Here is a 21,161-nt window from a genome sequence, read left to right as displayed (position 1 = left end):
CTCCAGGGAAAGGTAATTGCAACAGAGCTTGGGTTTGCAAGAGTGCACCCCAGCTAGCCGAGGAAATTTGAGAGTGTTGAGCTGGTTTGGCAACAGACACTGGGCGAAGAGTTGGGTTGGAACTCTAGAGCAATAGCGCTAGTCTTGGTGGGACAAGCTTTAACAAAAGGAAAGCATGCAGTCTTAGGATTGGTACCTGGCTGGGAACAGACGGAGATCACCGGCCAGTGCCTAGCTGGTGATAGTGTAGATTTATGTTTTTAATATTACACGTGACAGAAAAGTAGAAAAGTCATCATGTTAAAAACTAAGAAAAAGCTCAGGGTGAAGAGGCAATCATGAAATGGCAAAGACGTGAGTAATTACTAACGATCAGGTCTCACAAAACACGTCAGCAATTATGAATGTACTTGAATCAAATGAAAACTCTGACTACCAGCAAGGGAGTAAAACCACAAGAAAGAGATAGATATGTGGCAGGATTTTCCCTGTCAAATTACATTAAAATATTAGTGCACCAGGAGCCCTGTGATTGGACAGGGAAAAGGGAGGCGGAGCTAAAAGTTGGAGAGAGAGGGGGGAGGGGGAGAGGGAGAAGGAGAGAGGGAGGGAGAGAGGGAAGGAAGGAGGGAGGGGTGGAGGGAGAGAGAGGGAGCCTCTCAGGTGAGAGGGGAGAAGCATCAAGATGGAGGACAGACAGGCAGATTCTGAACCAACGTGGCTTTAAATATCCACAGGTAGATATAATAAAACGTAGGGATGAAATAATTGAGGCGACTTGTCTATCAAGCTGGCCAGCTTGTATCATTATCAATTGGCTCTGAAACTATTGTGTGGGCATCTTATGAATTGAGAATTTATTGATATATAAATCTGACTGATTATAAGCTTCAAGAGTTTGGATTTTACTGGGTTACTGTGTATTGTGATATCTATCCACGAGGTGGGTGGTCGCTGTATGGGGCTAGCCGGGGAGGCAGCAAAGTTGGCAGGCGGTGGAAAGATTTTGGAGCTCTGAGTCAGAGTCTCCACGACATAAGAACAGGCTGGCCATTGCCGCCAGTGCATAGCCAGCAAGCCCACTGGGTAGAGTAGCTAATCAAGCGTGGGAACTTGGCGGATTCTTTTTTTTTTTTTTTTAAATATTTCCCGCAACATAGATGCTATGAAAAGATTTAATTCTGAAAAATAATATAACCAGGCAGTTATCCCAAGGGCATAAGTGATTTTTCAGTTGGTATTAGATAAAACTGATAAGTCATTTGATCAACACTTACCCTCCCTTCTTATATTTCTAACTCACAAAGACTTCATATTTGAAATGAAGAAATACACTCTTCAAGCAAAATGATTTTTGCATTTCCTACATTTTCAAAAAAATGTAGGAAGGTGGAACAAAATGAAGTTGCAACTACCTAGAGAGCCCTTTAGTTCTTCATAGACTCTGCCTTCACTTAGTTAACAATCTATAAAGAACTGTCCCACTTGAAACAAGTCGAGTGTCATCTCTCAGTCCTTGTGTGCATCAATGCTTTGAGCTGAACCATTCCTGGTTTATTTACAGCTCAAAAGGCTCCAGGGATATACTACCCTTTACTTCCCTCTGCTCCCACTCCTCACTGCTTTTCTTCCTTCCCTTTTCATTTTAGTTTCCCTAGGCAAAATATTAAAGCCTGTCAGAAGCCATCTAGGAAAGGCTATGGCAAGCAAGTACGTTTTCTAGAGATGGCCCACCATTTTGCATGGCTGCGATGGGTAAGCTCTGAGATTGCAGGGTCCATAGAGACTTCATTCCAGGATTGCTTCTCGCTGCTGATGTGCCTTTCCTATCACTATTACATAGCCTAAGGATTCCTGGGAATCAGCTCACCCTGTTGAGCAGATTTCCTGCAGAGTTCATATGAAGATGAACTTTCATGTAGTAATGCTGTATAGACAATGTGATTTCATAACTCCTTATACTGATTTAAGTGCGAGACCATTATCTGGTGACTAAAGGTCATAAACTAGGGATGGGAAATTTATTATAGGTGTAGGAACAGAAAATAAATAATGGACTAGTTTATACAAGACTTCAAAATAATGATACACAAGGCAGATGATTTTCTCTCGACAAAACCAGGCTAACTTATGACATAAAAATATTGCTTTAAACTTATAATGAACTTATGAATCTAGAAATAGATAATGAATATTTAGACAGGTAATAGTCTTAAATGGAAAGACATGTAAACAGTTCTATTGTAATTCCTTAAGTCTTATTGATCTATGGTATGAACTATTGCCTTAAACTTAGTATGAACTCATAGAATGTAAAAATTCTTAGAAAACCATGAGATCAATTATCCTGGGAAAAGATAAAAACTAAGAACCACAAGAAAATGGTGGTGTAGCCTTCTTCAGCTTCATCCAGTATGTATGTGCCTTTTCTCTCTCTCTCTCTCTCTCTCTCTCTCTCTCTCTCTCTCTCTCTCTCTTTTTCTCTCTCTTCCCCTTCCTTCCCTTTTCATTTCCTTCTTTTCCTTTCCTTTCCTTTTTCCTTTCCTTTCCTCTCTTTTCCTCTTTTCCTCTTTCCTTCTTTTCCTTTTTCCTTTTCCCTTTTTTCCTTTTTCTTTTTTTTCCTTTTTTTCCCTTTTTCCTTTTTCCTTTCCTTTTCTCTTCTCTTCTCTTCTCTTCTCTCAGGCTCATGAAGAGTTAAAGAACTCCAAGCCTCTTGTCTGGCCAGGAAGGGGCCTGAGTCAAAGAGAAAAGAACCAATGTAATTGAGTTTCTTTTCCCCCTGCTGCAGTCATCAGGAGTTAATCGTCAGATGCCAGTGAGTAGCTTTTGGCCACATAAGCGCAGACAGAAGCATCTTTGGCCCTGATGACTGACTCCATACCCCTTTACTGCCTTCCTCAGGAAACTGGGTGCTGGGATAAGCCTCCCAACCCCCAAGCCTTACCCAGACTTCTTTGCATTCTGTACTTTCTTTCTTTAGACATCCTTACAGATGCTTTCAGTTGAACTATCAGCTCTCTTCAAGCTGTTTCTGACTCTTAAAAAGAATGTCAATGAAATTTCCATGTCTAAATTTAGTCTCCTGATTTCAATTGCCTGCTTGATATTTCCAGTCAGGTAATCATGAGATGTCATTTGTCTGACATTAGCCAGATACTCTGCCTTTCTTCTACTTTATTACATCTTGGGGCCTGTTTGTTACAGTAGTCTTGGTGACTATGACTATCAGGTTTCTGTTGATGCTCATTAAAGAAAAGTTATTTTCTCCTACTCAAAAGCATGGAATCAGCTTCTGGCCTGAGCTGAGACCTGACATACCGTTGTTTCCTCTCTTAAGAGTTAATTCACCAGAACCTGTCAATTACCTTTCCAAAGCTTCACCCCTCAGGAAGGTTTATTCACTCAAAGGTGTGCTGAAGCATTGGGAAGAATAATTTTCCCCTTAGTGAGGTAATGTGTTTTTTTCTTCAGCCTATCACCCTCAGTGCGGTCACTCATGGATCCATCACTATGCTGATCTTTTAAGGTCTAGCCACCAGAAAAGTGCAACTTTCTCTTTTTCTTTTCTATCACTTTGGGGTATGTGTGTGTGGATACTAACCCAAGCCTAAGCACATTTTCTCTACCATTCTGGGTCTTCCTAATCCTCCACTGAAGGTGCCTCCTTCTGCCATGGACTTACTTGCTGCCGTGTGACTGGCTGCTGAGCTCTCTTGCTGAACATGCTGACCTAACTCGAGGCAAGGCTTTATCTCTTCTTCTTTTCCACATACTTGTCCCAATGGCCACCATGATTTATAACTTGCTTGCCCTGTTATTTTCTCCTAAACATTAATAAAATTGACCTTAAGCTTCCTAGTGGAGTATCTTTTAAAATTCTTTTATGAAGGCTAAGAATCCAAAGAGATAAATCCAACTACCCCCTTAACACTTCTACTATAGTTGCAAACTTTGTAGCTGTTAAAATCTGATTCCTTAGCATAACTGTAGCCATTTCTGCTTCATGCCTGCCAGCCAAATCATATTGTTGTAATGCTGACATAGAAAATTCTTTCTGCAGGGTCAAATCGCCCACATATCCTGTTGCATTCTTAGCTTTGTTTTTCTTGGAAATTTCACAACCACAGGCTCCACTTAGGACCAATCAAATTAAAGGTCAGTTAGAACTATTTTGTTTAGCTAGCCAAAACAGCTTGTACCACCCTGAAGCTGCCTATGAGTTCACTGTGTTTTTTGCCTTTATAGACTGGCCCTGAGAAACACTCAAGGTCTTAGTCTTAGCTCCTGAGTCTATGCTATGCCCCGACCCCCCTGATCAATCAAATCAGTCTTAGTGTGTGTGTGTTCAATAAACTATTCTTGTTTGACTGAGACCAGAGTCTGAGTGGTTGGTGTGGTGATTCCTGGACCACAGCAGTAGAAGGTCTCTTTTCATGTTTGCTGTCTATGGCTGATAAATTCTGTCAGTTTCCCCTGTCATTTCTCCTGTACAATACTAACTCAGCCGCACCCTGCTCAGCTCACAAGATTAGTAGAGAACAGGCATATTTAAGGTGGTGTGACTGAAGAGGCCCCATTACTTCTCATAAGTCTCAGTTTTCTGTTTTTATTTATTTGGTGTTTTTGTTTTGTTTTTTTTGTTTTTGTTTTGAGACAGAGTCCCTCTGTATAGCCCTGGCTGTCTTGGAACTTACTTATATAGAACAGCCTGGCCTCGAACTCACAGAGATCTGCCTGCCTCTGCCTCTGCCTCTGCCTCTGCGTGCTAGGATTAAAGGCATGCATCACCATCGCCCAGCCATCATCTTTCTCTTTTTAGTCACCTCCTTCTGGTTCAGTTTCTCATTATTTGTTTCTTGTATATTTTAGTAATTTTCTTTGCTGCTATCTTCTCTACTGCCATAATTACTGCTATTAGACGAGAATTCTTAATACACAGTTCTGGATGTGTAATTACCCTTCTGAAAACTACTCAGCATGTTCCCATTCTCTTTAACCTGACGTCCAACTCTTCAGCCTGGTCTTCTTGTCCCATTATTAAGTCACAGGTCTGTAACATACCCCATCCCACAAAGAACTCAGAGAAACTTACAGAAAACATATAAGAAAACAGTAAAAAGCACAAATAAGAAATAACGAAGAAGATCAAGACTAATGACAAGGTAAATTAAGCTAGGCAGTGGTGGTGCACACCTTTAATCCCAGCATTTGGCAGGAAGAGGGAGGCAGATCTCTTAGTTAGATGCAAACCTAGTCTACAGAAGGAGGTCCAGGAGAGCCAGGGCTGTTACATAGAGAACACTGAGAAACTCTGTCTCAAAAACAAACAAACAAACAAACAAACAAACAACCCAACAAGAACAACATAAATTAAAACAGATAAAAACTAGGGCTATAGACAGAGACAATATAATATCCTGTAGAAGTTCTATTATTGAATCATAAAATTGGCTCTGAGCTTTTGAGATGCTAAAATGAAAAAGGAAATACTTTCACAATATTCCTCATTAGTCTTTCCCCCTACATTTATTTCTAAAAGTATTTTCTCATGACACCTTTCTTTGCTTCACTTCCACATATGAAGTTTGTTTTTCTGAGACTACTTTAATTTGCTTAATGTAAGTGTCTCCAGTAGCATGTGTGTCTTGCAAAGAATATAATCTTGTTCTTCTTTATGACTGAGACATCCATTTTATGTTTAGCAGTTAATAAAAAGGATACGAGCTCCAACATATTTAGAGCAAATGTAATATCAGTTATATAAGACTATGCTTAAAAAAATCTACCCTTAGTGAAGGCTAGTGACTCAATGAACCCAACAGATATACTTCTGGAGAATTTGCATTTATTGGAATAAGATGTTTTATTCAGCGAGACCCTGAAAATGTGTGATTAGTAATCTCTTTAGAGTGTCTCAGAGTATTAAACCACCAGGAGTTGTCTTTCAGTTTTCTAGAAAATATGATGTCCATTTTTGTTTGATGAGAGCTAGATAATATTGCACTAGGAAACTGCATCCTTCATGGGATTGTCTGGCACTTAGCCTGGTACATGGAGTCTGGAAGTCCCCGATGAACTTGCTTGTTATAGAACATGGGTCTTCAGATGAGGATTTTGTGTTCATTCCTAAGCCTTGGGTTTTCCATTTACGATTTTAAGCAATCTTTCCATACTACATTTGTGAGTTCAAATATATCTTCCATAATTGTCAACATTGTATTTCCCCAGGAACGAAGAAACAGTTCTTAAGCCTAAGGAGGGTGATGGTGCTCTGGTGTGTACTTCTACTCTGCCTCATAAAATCATGCCTTGTCGCTGCAGCACTGATTAGAGATTCAACCCAGAACCTCACACATTAGGAAATTATTCATCACTAGGCTTCATCTCCAGCTGCTGCTCTTCACTTAAAAGATTCTTTAAAAAAATGTCTGTGCTATGGTGTGTGTATATGGAGGTCAGGGGACAATCTTAGGCACTGGTCCTTCCTTTTTATCTTGTAGGTCAGTGATGAGTGTACCAGGCTACCTGCCCAAAGCTTCTGAGGATTCTCTCTTGTCTGCTTCCTACCTCACTGTAGAAGCACTAGGGTTACAGGTACAGAAGGCCTTGCCTAGCTTTACATGTGATCCAGAGATCCCAGCCCAGTGCCTCATGCTCGTGCTATGGGTTCCTTACCTGCTGAGCCCACTCTTTAGTTTGGAGGCACCAAATTCACTGAATGATAAGGTAAACACCATCTTTCCTCTTTGCCTCATGTTAGACTATTAAAAATTGGCCAGGTGAGAGAGTTGTAAAATCCAGAACCAAAAAGAGCTTTGGAGAAGTAGATTTTAATAAGCATGGCAGGGTTCAGTATACTACTAGAGATAAATCAATATTCAAAATGCTTATGACCTGTGAGTATGGAAATATATGCACTGTGGATCAAATGCTATGATTCATAAAAACAACTTACAATTGAGATTCCATCCAAGGCCTTCAGTTCTGGAAGATGAAATATTACAAACAATCGGTAGTTTTCTTGGTTCCATATAATAATGTTTCCATACATGTCTAGAATGACCAAGTTGCATAAACCCTAGATAATGAGAATACATTCAATTTATGTTCATATGCAAATCATGCTCCATCAAGTTATTTTTCCAGAGGTTAGACAACCTTGGATGTTAATATTTCAATTATATCATATATATAATTATATCATAGAATTTGAGTGTTTATGGAAAATAAGATAGTTTCAGAAAAACAAATATTTTGTGCTTCCCCTCATATATGGAGCTGGTGGAGAGAAAGGCCATGAGGGTAAAAGGGAATATTATGGGGGGGGAAGAGGAGAAGGAGGTGGAGCAGGAGGTGGGGGCGGTAAAGGGGTATGGATATGATCAAAGCAACTGTATGTGCCGTGAAAATGTCATAATGAAATAAATTACTTTGCACCATTAAGTATGCTGATAAAAATGGACCCCATACTTGTATCAGATGGCTATCATTTGCACATTTACATAAAATGAATGCAAATATATTTCAATAAGCCTTGTTTTTTTATTTTCTTCTTTATAGTTTTAACAAACTCTGTGCAGTGAGCATGGCTCCCATAGCATAGACAGTAAGTGCTATTACAAGCAGAAAGCTGCTAGCCCAGACAGTCACCTTTAAGTTGTAGATCTCTTGGTTCACAGCTATGTAGTTATTGCTTATGTACAACTCGATCAGAGTGAATGTCTTTTGTAAAGCGCTCAGTGATGTGATCCTGTTGTTCTCGAGAGAGAGGGAGTGGAGGTGAAGCATGTTATCAAATGTGTGCTTTTCCAGGCCGGTGAGAAGGTTGTTGTTCATGCTGAGGCGGCTTAATTTAGTCAGCCTGGTGATGCCTAGAAAATCAGCAAAGCCAAGGAGAGACTCAGATGGCAGGTTAGTTTCAAACAGAACAAGCTAGCCACTGTACCGATGCTCCTTGTGTAAATCATTTCTTTCTTTGTGTTTCAGAAGGACAGAGTCATGTGTAGAAAGTTCCACTCATGCATCAAATTTTGATTTTGGATTTCTAAGTAGATTCATTTTTCTTAGGTGTTAAAGAAAGGCATTTTGTAGGTAACAATTTCTCCTTCAAAAATAAAAATATAATAGCTCCTAGGTCTCATTTTAAAACACAAAAGAATAGAAACCAGAGTATAGCACACTGGAAATTATGGAATCAGCCATAGTAATGGCAGCCATTTTTCCCAATTATCACATTACATGCCTAAAATTGTTTTTAGCATGAAGTTAGAAAACTGGCCATTCCCAGCAGAATCTAACACTAATGTTCACAGTGAAGAGGCATAGAGGCAAGAGAGAGCGGTTGAAAGAAGGGACTTTTTTTTTTCTTTTTAAAGACAATATGTAGCTCAGACTGGCCTCAAACTCACAGCACACAGCTCTCCTGTCTCAGACAGCTGAGTGCTGGGGTTACTGATGGAAGTCACCACACACCTGGCTGAAAGAAAGAACTCTGGAGTCACAGTTACTGTCAAATGGGTGACACAGAGCCACAGGTAAATGATACAACTACTCCATTTCCTCATCTATTACAGGGTCGTGTGAAAGCCCACTTCTAAGGGGTTACAGAATCAAGTACAATTGTTTCTAGGAAGGGAGACTATGAGACAGTTTGTTTAGCAGGCCAGAGAAGGTTTCGTTCAGTTTCTTTCCATTAAAGGCATCAAGTGAGGGTAGGGATAGAATCCAAGACAGCTGCAGAATATTTAGTGTGTTTCAGAGCACACTGTGTAAATGTTGGGTTTTAGCTGCAGTAAGCACAAACCAGTGTCATCTGAAGAATCTAGGCTAGCTGCTGCGGGGATGAGCTTCACTCTCTGGTGAAGAATCAATGTTCTGATATTACACTTTAAACAGTCCAAGTGTACTCATGCCATTATGACTGAGACCTTAGTAAAGAAGATTAACTGGTTTGGAAGTGGAGCCATAGAAGACGTCTACAGGATTGTTTTCATTTTCTAATTTCCAGTGAGTATAATTTTCACTTCTGTTAAGGTCTTCACATTTCTAAATATCACCTTAATTCCATATCTTGCAAAACGAAGTGGACTGTTGGCTCTTTCCCACAGAAAGCCTGACCCATCCATTTCTTCAGTGCTACAGTCCTAATGGCCACCTCCCTTCTACCTTGCTACACACTGAGTGTAGTCACTGATGGTAATCCCCTACATTAGAAAGGAGAGAGGCCTGGAGGTTGACAGATGCCGGGGCTCATTGTGCTTAGTGAGCAGTTCATCATCAATCCTGTCCACAGGCATGCAGAAGACTCCGACACAGGCCTGCTGGAAGCTCTCTAGAGCTTCCCTTTTGGGTGCTCGAGTCATGGGGGCTATGGTGTCTTACCTTCTATCTTTGAGATGCAGTTGCCATCTAACGTGAGCTCCTCCAGGTTGATGCAGGACTCGAGGCCTTCCATTTTGGAGAGGTTATTATTGCTGAACGATGCCCATTTCAAATTCTCCAATTTTTCTAGATTTGTGATTTCAAAGAGATGTTGTCCATCTAAATTTAAGGCAGTTATCTATACAATAATTTATATTACATGTTACTTCTGAATCTTGCAAACAAATTCAAAATTATTAGATTTAAAAAGCTAACAAAACAATCCAAATGTGATACATAAATGCTAGAATTCCTTCAGGAACTAATGATACAGAAAAGTCTTAGATTACAATAAAGTTAAAGATCGACAAGACTCTAACAAGGGTGTTTGTAATGTTGTGGGCAAAGTGGCAGGCCAGTTGGGTGTCATTGCAACTACTGGTAAAGAACTGTCTGTCCCTTTGGGGACAGCCTCAGCTGCAGAGCCACTTTTCTTCAGGGCACACTCATTCCCAGCCTGGCTCATTGTTAATGGTGGATATAAAACTGTGGCCATTTCAGCACCACTTGAAACATATTTAAAGTATCACTCTGATACCAAGACTTGGGACTACCATTGAGCCTGCACTACAGCCCAATAACAACCTATATTATATGAGAAAAATGTCACCAAGGTTTCCCGTTTTCAAGGGTTCTATTAGCTTTGTTGGTATCTTTCAAGTTTGCACTAGAAAGGACTCTGATGTGATCAGGTGACCTTATGTGGCAGAAGCCGTCGGGGCTGTGGCCTGTCCCTGTCCCTGGCTGTGGCCTGTCCCTGGCTGAGGCCTGGAGAATTTCCAGATTCTCTTGCAAAAATTTCTGCTCCCTTGCCATCAGGACGCTGGCTTGATCTCTGGCTCTGAGCATTAAGTTGGCTAAACTTAGTATCAAAGTCTACTCTTCAGTTTATATCCTTCACTCTACATCTCCAGTTTATAGACCTTTATTCTAAATCCAGTTCCATTAATAACCGTAGTTGAAGATGAGTCCCTGTGACATCTTTCTAGAACTTGGTCTTATCATTTCATGTTCTCTTAAAAAAAAGTACATTTATTACTTTAAAAATGATAAATTGCCTTGTATGTTTTCTCAACTTTATTGAAGCATAATTTCCCATTTAAAATGATAACTATTTAGCGTATGTTAGTTGATAGCCATGCATTATAAATGAAATGCTGTGATCTCATTTAGATGTTGAGTCTAAGTGGCTAATCTCATGGAGGCCGAGGGAAGATTGGTGCTTTCTGGGGATGGAGATGGAAGGGCAGGGAAGTAGGGTCAAAGGGCACAAAGTTTTAACTTTTCAAGAACGATGAGTTATGAGGGGCTAAAGTATAGTATTATGACTACAGTTGGAAACACTGTACGATATACTTGACATTTGCCAGGAAAGTACATCTTAAGTCTTCATTTCCCATTTTATCTCTTCGTGTTTCTGTTCCTGGTCTATCTGTGTCCTCTTCATAGTTCACACCAATGTTGAATACAGGGATCACCATAGGGTAACACAAGTTTTAATGAATCAATTGTTACCTTCAAGTACCAGTTCCCAGTCAGATGAAAGTGGGGTCCTAGCTTTGAAATCTGGGTCAGAATTTTGGCAGAAGGCCATATACTGAGCATCCGAGGTCTTTCTTCTTTAGAGCTGGAATGCTGTAAGAGAGTTAACTAATAAAAAAAAAAATAGGATGAACAAAAGGGGTAGCATAAGGATGTTCATTTACACACAGCTAAGAAGTTTTGTTTCCCACAGAAATAGCCCCATAAATGATTTTAAAACATTTCCTTTCCCTTAAAATATCTTCCATATCCAGATAAATTTTAATTTTCAGTTTGTCTTCTTTTCCTAAACACAACTTCAAGAATGCTTTACTTTAAACATTCATCTAATGTTCCCATAAGAGCAGTTATGATCTAGAACAGTATCACTGTCCTGCAAGTTCCCTTAGATGGGGTCCTTCTCGTGTTTGTCTACCACCCACTCCTTTCTTCTTTCTAGTCCTGTTTGTGCTCATACACGAGGCATCATAATGCTCTACATTGTCTGAACTTTTTGGAAACAAAACTCTGTATTGCATTTCATTGTTCCTTTGCAACACTATGAAATTCATGTATGCTGCAGCATTGAGTTGGAGTTCATTTGTAGTCAGTGGTGTGTAAATTCCCTGTATGACTCCTTCCCCTCCATCCCTTTTCTAGACAAGGTCTCATGTAGCACAGACTGCCCTTGAACTCTCTATGTTGCTTAGGACGACCTTAAACTTCTGAGTCGATTGCCTTCACCTCCCAAGGGCTGGAGATAACAGATGTGCACACCACTCTTGGTTTGTGGGGTGCTAAGAATTGAATCCAAGGCCTTCTGCATGATAGACAAGCACTTGGAGACTCACTGAGCCACATCCCTACCCCTGTATAGTATTCTCTTAATGACTCTGCTAACCATGAACATTGTTGTTGAGTCCAAGGCTATTGTTACTAAGAACATTGCCACTGTGGATACCCTTGTGTCTTGTGTATGACTCCTGCACACATACAGCATTTCTTCAGAGAATACAAAGTTACAGAAGTTTGGAGGCGGGGCAGGGAAGGGAGGAGGAGGGAGTGAAGAGAGAGGTAGGAAGTCAAATAAAATTTCCAAAGCAATTGTAACAATTATAATTACTGTTTCATATTCTGGCTGTAGCTTAAACTTTTTGCCAGTCTGTATTAATTGGCAGATTATTGTGTTTGAGCCTTTGTTTTTGAATGTTAATATGGTAAAGCATCGCTTTCTAAATTAGTTAGCTATTCTGTTATCCTATCCAGTGAAATGCTTTTCAAACCCCTTCCTTGTTTTGTTTTGTTTTGTTTTCTCAGTTGGTTGTCTTTTTCTGTACACATTTGGGATATTGAGAGAGACTATATTTTGACATTTATGTTTTAAATTTTCTTCCCTGGCATATTACTTACCTTTTCTCTTTCTTTCCTTATTAGTATCCTTTAAGGAAAGGCTGTGCCAATTTTACTGTGGACAAACCCCACCTTTCATGATATGCCTGTTTTTGCCTTCCTTATGAATAATTGCTTAATCTATGGTCATAAGGGTAAATCGCATGGATATTTTGTTCCAAAACATTCTTGGTTTTATCTTTTGCAGTGAAGTTTTTTTTTTTTTAAGATTTATTTATTTTTATGTGCTTTGGTGTTTTGTCTGCATACACTGTGTGTGTGTGTGTGTGTGTGTGTGTGTGTGTGTGTGTGTTGCTGAACTGGAGTTACAGACATTTGTGAGCTGCCATGTTGATGCTGGGAATTGAACCTGGACCCCATGGAGGAGCAGTCTTAACCACTGAGCCATCTGTCCAGTTCACTGCAGTGAAGTTTTAATGCATTGGCCCCAGAACTTTGTACTGAGCAGCTTCTTGGGTCTACAAAGGTGGCTTCATTGTCTATCAAGCTCTCTCAGAGGTTTGAGCCTCTACTGGATCTTTGTTCTGAGATGCTATCGGTCTTAAAACTTTTAGTAGTCTTTGATTTCTATTGGAGCCAATATCGAAGTCTTTCTCAATACGTTCATTATATTTTTTATCAACAAAAGTTTTCATCCCTTCATTTTGATTAGATCCCAAACCAACTGTTATGTTGTTCAAGGAAAGAACATTCAAGTATCCCAGGATCTGGGGTAGAGGGGAACTGGGAGGAGGGGAGGAGGGGAAGAGGGGAGGAGAGGAAGAAGGGAGGCTCCTGTCAGATATATGAGAGAAGGATAAAGGAAAGAAAGAAAGACAGAAGACTAAGATAGAGCTGAATGTTTGCCAGGGCCAACCCAAGCTGACACAGTGTTTGCCACTAAGCTACATGCCCAACCCCCAAAGTGCAGGAGTGACTCTGTGTAGTGTAGGTATTTCTGTCCCTGTAGGCTAACAGGTTAGCTTTGGTTTTAGCCAGATACACACAATTCTGAAACTAAGTAGACAGTGTACTAAACACTCTCTCCAAGCCTCCTGAGCCTACTGCATACACAAATACTGTTTATTTTCATGCATCCTCTAGAAAGGACTCAGTAAGTCATGTGATTAGAAAGTAATTACCCTAGAGCTTTTTAAGGGAAGGAGCTGGCATCTGGGGCTGTTCTAAGGTAATTCATAAAGCCTGCTGCCATTTATGGGGAGGGTATGGGAGGAAATATGGACGTAGGAAAACTGTCAAGTGGTAACATCGGTATTAGGTTCATTTTTATACACTTAATACACTAGGAGAGTATCAAGCTTGATGAAAGAAAACAAGCCAGAAAAGTATCATTTGTTTGTCTCATCTAACACAGGGAACAGTAACCTACTGATGCCAACCTGGGTGATCTTTGTTCCACTAATGAACTTCAGAGCCGCTCTGGTTTCTTCTTCAGAGATGAGGAGTCCGTCTAAGTGTGTAAGAGTCTTTAGTCTGCCAATAACACTCAGCCTCAATGTGGCTGGCTTGGGAAAAAATATCAAAAAGTTAATTTTCATAAGACATCACATGTATTATGGCATGGAAAAGTAACACTTCTTTCCCTTCTATATAATTGAAAACTGTATATCTCTCTTTTAAAACTACTTAGCTTCTAAAACTAAAGACTTAATTTAATTCCTTAAATAATAGTTGGAATTAAATTATGTAAGAATAAATCTGTTCCATTTTCAAGATGTGAGTCTGCTGCTCTAGGTGGGAGATCTCAGGAGCTGTTGGACAGTGTCTGGTGAAAAGGATCATGGGAACCATGGTGGGGACTCATGCTTGTTGAGTGGGCAGTAAGCCAGGGAGCTCTGTGCTGGACTCAGCATGAATCTCCTGCCTTTGAAGTCCAACTTGACTACAGGGAGATAGTGACCATTGGAGAAGTCTGCTTTGGCAACTAAACAAAACAAAAGAGAGCAGAACAGAACAAAACATTATTATTTTACCTAGCTTAAATTCAGTGTTATAAATTTAGTAATATGGTCCGCTTAATAGAACCAGTCATTTTACTAGTACTTTTAAAACACTAAACAACCATACAAATGTCATTTAGTTATTTATTCGTGAGATGTGATCTCACTACAGAACCTATGCTGGCCTTGAACTCACAACCCTCCTGCTTCTGCCTCTCAAGTGCAGTGCCTGGCTCTATGTACATTTTGGAAGCAATGAATAAGAGTCTTAAAATTATAAATTTGGGCTCATTTAAAATACTTGGAGATAGGCTTAAAGAAATAACATTCTAATTTCCTTCTATAATAGAATATGATTTTATAATTTAGGTTTATGAAGAGACATGATTTCTACATTTTAAAGAGAATAAATAATGGAAATTGCAAAGTAAGCCTATGTTTATTATCCAGAGTTTAGGGCACATTGGGATATGCTATTCCCTTCCTAACAGTGTGTCTCCTCTACCATATCAGATTATGCTTGGCTCCTGTGTGTCATCATGAAAGCATTCTAGCACACTGACATGAATTCTCTGCAAGTTTGCAAATGACTTCAATCACTCTTTTTTTTTTTTTGGTTTTTCGAGACAGGGTTTCTCTGTGTAGCCCTGGCTGTCCTGGAACTCACTCTGTAGACCAGGCTAGCCTCAAACTCTCAAACTCAGAAATCCAACTGCCTCTGCCTCCCAAGTGCTGGGATTAAAGGCGCGCGCCACCGCCCGGCGACTTCAATCACTCTTAGAGCAGTAAGGCATTCCAATTGTCACAGGTTTCACGTTATCTGGCATGACAGCACAGCTTTTTCTTACAGTGGCATTCAGATCACTAGATCAGCACTCTAAACATACTTACACGGGATTTTGAGGGAAGCACAAGAAACAGGTGTGGCTTGGCCTATTTCTGGCTAGGACTGACCAGTGAGACAGAGAGTGGCTCTGAACTTAGTGTCTGCTTTTCTAGTGGTGTCTGCTGCATACCTTCTGCCAGGGGTTGTGCTGAATGTCAAGAGTGAGAAGGCTGGTGGTATGCTTGCACAACACGTTGATCTCTTCGCCAGTCTTCTTCAGCTGGTTCCAGCTCAAGTCCAAATGCTTCAGTTTCATCAGGCCTCTGAATCCCTCCAGGGTTATCACATGGTTATGGCTGGCGTCCAAATACTCAAGATTGTACTGTGGCACATACAAATAGGTATACAATGCTAACTCGGGGTTTGTGTATACCAAGTGCTTTTCTCCACTTTAAATATATCACATGTTTTCTTATAACGTGCACAGAACCACACTGCCAGAAGGGTAACACACTGGGTCACTGCAATAATTATCAGGTCAGGCTTTTTTCTCTAGTAAACTTGGGAGAAGACAAGGATTGTAGATAAGTTATGCAATTAGATTACAGCTCTGACGTTGGAGTCTCATTGTCAAACATACATAAAGCCATTTCGTTTTAAAGACTCCGGAGACTACAGCATAGATTTCCTCATCTCTGTGAACATGGAACTGCAGGGTCTTGTTTGCACAGGAGGGCAGGCAAACAGCAACTTGCAAGACAACTTGTTACCCACACAAAAAAAATGTCTTTATACCTAGTTATATTGTTGAAATGGCTTCAATTGCAGTGTACATCCTTAGAGACAGAAATTTAATTTTAGTCTGTAATTTTCTTTTTTTTAAAGGTGCACAGTTTTCTAAAGCTGGGCCTCATGGTATAGGCCCATGTTGCTGCTAGCAATAAAATGCACCTTTCTTAAAATGTCGAAGCCAAGTGACTATGGTAATGCGTGTACTTGGGTGAGATCATGACCAGGGGAGAGTGCAGGGAGAGGATCTAGGGGAGGGGCAGAAGAGGCTGCACAAGGGGCTTTGGCTCTCAGTAGCAAACTCCCTTCTTCCTGTGTGAGCCGCCTGTAAGCACATTCTCCTAAGAGTGCCCCAACTCATACATTTGCATTGTTTATTTTAATGTATCTTAATGTTATTTTATAGTGAATAATAAAATAGATAATAAGGTCATCTAATTGACACAGTGACCACTGTGCTGTACATTAGATCCCTAGAACAAGTTCATCTCATAACTGAACATTCCTTCCCTTTGAACAGCGTTTTCTCTCCCCCAAGGCCCAGGCTGCCATCCTGCCGCCGCCGTGTGGTTGATTTTGCATTTGCATTTCGAAAAAGCAGCTCTTACCAAGTGGTACACATCGTCTAAGCAAGTAAACTCGTTAAAGCTGATGTTCAGTTTCCGAAGCCCAGTTAACTTGGAGAGGTCTCTCAGTTTACTCAAGCTATTCCCGTGTAGATTCAGGCTCTGGAAGCAAAATAAAATGTGAATTGAAAACAAAATAACTACTTTCTGCGACAGGGTCTAGGTGTTAACATCTAACATAGTTAGAATAATTACCAATGCTTCTTGGCCTTTTAAGTGTAAAATCATTAAATCATCTACGATAATGCAAAAGTGAGAACATGGTTGTTATGAATGATATTCAGAAAATGCTAAAACAGTAAGTAAATATGCTATATGATGTTGAAAATTAATAATAGTTTGCAACAACACAGCTAGGCCTGGTATGTGATTAACATGACTTCTTACTTGGTCTAAGTTTGTTAATAATTAGCAAGAAGTTCTTCTTTTAGTGAATAAATATATTGGCTAGGGTACTTATTAGGGAAGAGCTGCTTCTCAGCCAGTGAACAATCGAGGCTCTCACGATTTCAGACATTAGGCAGAAAACCACCTGGGGAAGAGGTGAAAGTGTGTCCCTTGACTGAGCCACTGGACCAAGGAAGAAAATCTGAGGGTCTTGAAACAGGGGGACAGAATGTCACAGAGAGAGAAGAAAGGGCATCTGAGGCCACACCTACATCACACGTTGGCCCAGACATTCCCTGTTCATCGCATCCTCACACACACAAAAGAACAGGTTTCAGTTTTGTATTAAGAAGAGTTCATGAAGCCTACATAATTCTAGGACTTCAAAGCTCACTGTTCTGAATGCTATCGAGTGAAAGAGGTATTTGTGGGTGGACTACAAAGTAAATAATGGTACAATAAAACAGTACATGTAGTTGACTACAGTCCTTACAAGTGGCTAACTACTGTCAACCATGGTCACACACTGCAATCATCTTATTGGTGTGGATACAACTGAGCGTCTGTCTCACAGGGAGAAACAGCTAAGTTTTTAATTGTATTCAAAATTGGCTAAAACTGCCATGAAAGGCTAGGTTGTGCACACTATTCCAAAAACCACGGATTGTACAGATGCATCATATTTAATATATCTGACTCTAGAAATATTTCTCATGCCAGCTGTGCAGTCCTTCACCCACACTGGTCCCTCCTGCTGACTGATTCCTCTTTGGACCACTGCTACTGGATCTTCACACTGTCAGCCTGACTGCCACTAAGTTCACCTACAAGACACCAAAGTTAGGGTTTTGAGAAGTAAGATTCTGTTCCTTGTAAATGTGATACACTTTCTGGAGCAGGCTACAAAGTACACACTTTCTGGAGTTTCAGAATTGCTACTGCTGAGTGCAGAAGTCCTGGTTAGAAGGCTATGACAAGAAGTAGGTCAGAGATGATGATAGTTTGGAAACTGTGGTAGCAGCACATCTGAATATGATAAGTCTCAAAGGCAGGGATGCAGATAGGTTACTATCTCATGTAGAGTTGATTTAGTGTACAGTATCACTTTAATTGGTAACTCATATTCTGCTGATACATCTATAAAGATAAAGCTGTCACATACTTGTTGATTAATCCTAGAAACTGATTCAAACTTTTTGCTTTTATCAAAATCATTTAAAGTGAGGGTACTGATCATTCAGAATCAAATAACTTGCTTACTGGAAAGCCATTCACTTCAAGGAGCTATTGAACACACAATGCATGGCTAGACTGAATTAAGACATGATATTGGTAGAAAGTAGAGCACTCCAAAATTAAGACAATACTAATATTTCTCCTTAACAAGTTTTCACACTGACTGCACATTGAAATATTCTACATATTTGGTTTAAATAAAGTGACAAAGAAGTTGTTTAAGAAAATTTAATTTGGGAGGCAGAGGCAGGCAATTTCTGAGTTCTGATTTCTGGTCTACAGAGTGAGTTCCAGGACAGCCAGGGCTATACAGAGAAACCCTGTCTCATAAATAAAAAAAATTAATTTAAATAATTTAAGAAAAATTAACATTACATGTGCGTTTCACATTTGATTACTAGGTCTAATCTTCATACAACAAGAGGGCTGGGTACTCGTCAATCAAATTATATGATTCCTAACAACATTGGGTAGTAACTTTAGACTTCACATACTAGATTCAAATTCCAAATTCAGGTTTCCCTTCCAATTTCATTCCTACTATACTCACCACAATATGGCTGTAAATATTAGTCTTAGCAAGGGAAATTATTGTCTTCTCATCCAAACTAATGAGTTTTGGGCGGGGCTTAATCCTGGGCTCCATCTTCAGAACTTCATCATCAAATTTCAAATCCTGTGAGAATACTAATCCTTCAGAATACTTTTTGCCTTCTTCTAGAATAACATTGTTTAATGTAGAAAATAAAGAGTGGACTTTGACCTAAAACATATTTCAAATGTTGAAAATTCAGTTGATTACTTGTTGCATAAAACCAAATAGGCTCTATAGAAAACAATTGAGTTTTTCAGTTATACAATAATATCTAGGATAATAAAAATCACTTTAGTAAATATATAAGCATAGATTAAGATTATGAGCTAGGCATGGATGTGTCAGTCCTCACCCATAAAGATTTCTTCAAACTGGCAAAGAATACATTTAAAATATTTTATGGCATAGAACAGGAATAAGGGTTAAGAATTATCAGACATAAAGCAGAAGGCATTGATGTGGCATTTAAGAGCAGAATTGTGACTTTTAGGAATACATATGCAGGTAATAACTTTTTAAGACCAGATCCAGAGAAATGTAGTGTTTAGAGTAAATAGATAAAGGAGGAGGCTTCTATTGGTAAGTGCTGGGTAAGAACGTGATTATAGCAAGAACTGTGCATGAATGAGTAAGAGCCACATGAACAAACAGAACTGACCCTAGAAGAAAAGAAAATAATTAACCAGGGAATAGTTCTTAAATCTAGGAAAATACAGAATCTATAATAAGACACTATAGAAAAGAATACAATAAATATTATAAGTATAAAAACAAATACTAAAATAAAATGCTTAATAAGTATTAAGAAGCCAAATGAATATGACAGCATATTAAGGTAACATCCTGGAAGCCAGTACTGAGGAAATATCCCATAGCAAAGAATTAAGAGTTGAATATGAGCAAAAAAGGAGAAAGTCATTTCAACATCTTTTAGTTGTCATTTCAGTGTCACTTCTCCAGAGTGGACTTCAGAAGATTCAACAGAGAACTGGAGAGAAGAAATAACCAAAGGAACTAAGAGATGAAAACTTCCCAGAAGTAAAGACAAAACTAAGTCATTAGATTTGAAGAGCTCTCGAAGTGGCGAGCAGCAAGCATGATGCCTGGCTGGCGACAGGAAACTGTCCAGACTGCCCTCCTCTATGCTGCTTTGCCATGTAAGCTAAATGAACTACTGCTTACTATTTGTCTGAGCTTTTGTGTACTTGACAGGTAGAATCCCATTATGAGAACAATAAAAGAAAAAAGTAAGATGCCTAGAATTATATTTAATACAAAGGATTAAAGAAAGACCTATGTACAGAAGAGAGAATAGACTCATAATCATATGAAGGAAGTAGGCCAACGTGGTTCTGGACAAGAAGACAAAGGATTCAAAATATTTAAATCAGGGGTAGAGAAATAGTCCAGCGGGTAAGAGCACCTGCTGTACAAGCACAAGAGCCTGAGTTTGAGTCCCTAGCACCTGTGTAAAAAGCTGAGCGTGGCCACCACCTGTGCCTGGAAGCCCAGCCATGTGGGCTGGGGCAGGGGTGTCCCAGGAGCTCAAGCCAGCCAGCCTAGCCAACAGGCAAGTGTGTTTCTGGTTCAGTGAGAGATCCTGTCTCAGAGCAATAAATAAGACAGACAAGGAGAAGACACCTGATGTCCCGTACTGGCCTACACATGTACACACATTCATATGCATAAACTAAACACATACCTGCACACACCCACACACACTCACACAACTAATTCACTCTAAATGAAGTTTCAGATTCCATATCAATCAAATCTTAGTAGGAATTTAAAAAACAGAACTGGTAAACTAATTTTAGAGTTTGAGAAAAAAACGTTCAATAATTTTTTTGAAAAAAAAATGTTCCTACTAGAGACTGAGGAGCTGATTAGTTTTTGTAGGAATAAAAATGTTCAAGAATTTTTTCAAAGTTTTAAAAATTGGAGCAAGAGAATGTATCCTATTACATATTAAAATACATTATCAAGGTTGTATTTAACCAAGACAAAATAGATTCTGAAGTTAGATAAATCAACCAATAGAACAGAGCATTTTTTATACATTATTTTTTTATATTTTATACATAGATTTTTTTTTAAGTGTTAAAATAATTTAATGAGTAAGATAGTATTTCAAAACATAGCAACAGGACAATGATTAGATAGTTACAATTAAAATGAAAAGACAACAGTAAATTTCCATTACAGAATAAAGTACTAATATTCACAATATATAATTTTAAAAATCATCATGAAACAATCATTTTGTAGAATATAACAGGTGATTTGTAATACTGTGAATGGTTTTAGGCATATGAAATTGGGAATATTCTACATTTATGCTTAAGAGAATAGAAAAAGTTTGATAGTGTGCCATATTAGCAAGGATGCAAACAAAACAAAACAAAAACCAA

At 39.2% G+C, this 21,161-nt stretch overlaps 1 protein-coding gene across 3 annotated transcripts in view; it reads right to left on the bottom strand.

The window, feature by feature from the left end:
• The window catches only part of Lrrc9 (leucine rich repeat containing 9), a 68,212-nt gene that overhangs the window by 18,921 nt on the left and 28,130 nt on the right, over window positions 1-21,161 (bottom strand). For 2 of the 3 annotated variants that reach the window (XM_028789453.1, XM_028789459.1), the window contains exons 16-23: window positions 18,706-18,918; window positions 16,515-16,634; window positions 15,308-15,499; window positions 13,731-13,856; window positions 10,936-11,070; window positions 9,382-9,559; window positions 7,651-7,871; window positions 6,956-7,078 (exon numbers count right to left, since the gene is read on the bottom strand). In XM_028789453.1, coding sequence (XP_028645286.1) covers window positions 6,956-7,078; window positions 7,651-7,871; window positions 9,382-9,559; window positions 10,936-11,070; window positions 13,731-13,856; window positions 15,308-15,499; window positions 16,515-16,634; window positions 18,706-18,918 — 1,308 coding nt within the window. Of the gene's footprint in view, window positions 1-6,955; window positions 7,079-7,650; window positions 7,872-9,381; window positions 9,560-10,935; window positions 11,071-13,730; window positions 13,857-15,307; window positions 15,500-16,514; window positions 16,635-18,555; window positions 18,919-21,161 lie in introns of those variants that run through there. The other variant, XM_028789465.1, reaches the window with a different exon arrangement.

Source organism: Grammomys surdaster, unplaced genomic scaffold (assembly GCF_004785775.1).
Source record: "Grammomys surdaster isolate TR1022 unplaced genomic scaffold, NIH_TR_1.0 127, whole genome shotgun sequence".
NCBI lineage: Eukaryota > Metazoa > Chordata > Mammalia > Rodentia > Muridae > Grammomys > Grammomys surdaster.
The sequence above is the reverse complement of the archived record's forward strand: the minus strand, read 5'-3'. Positions and strand labels throughout refer to the sequence as shown.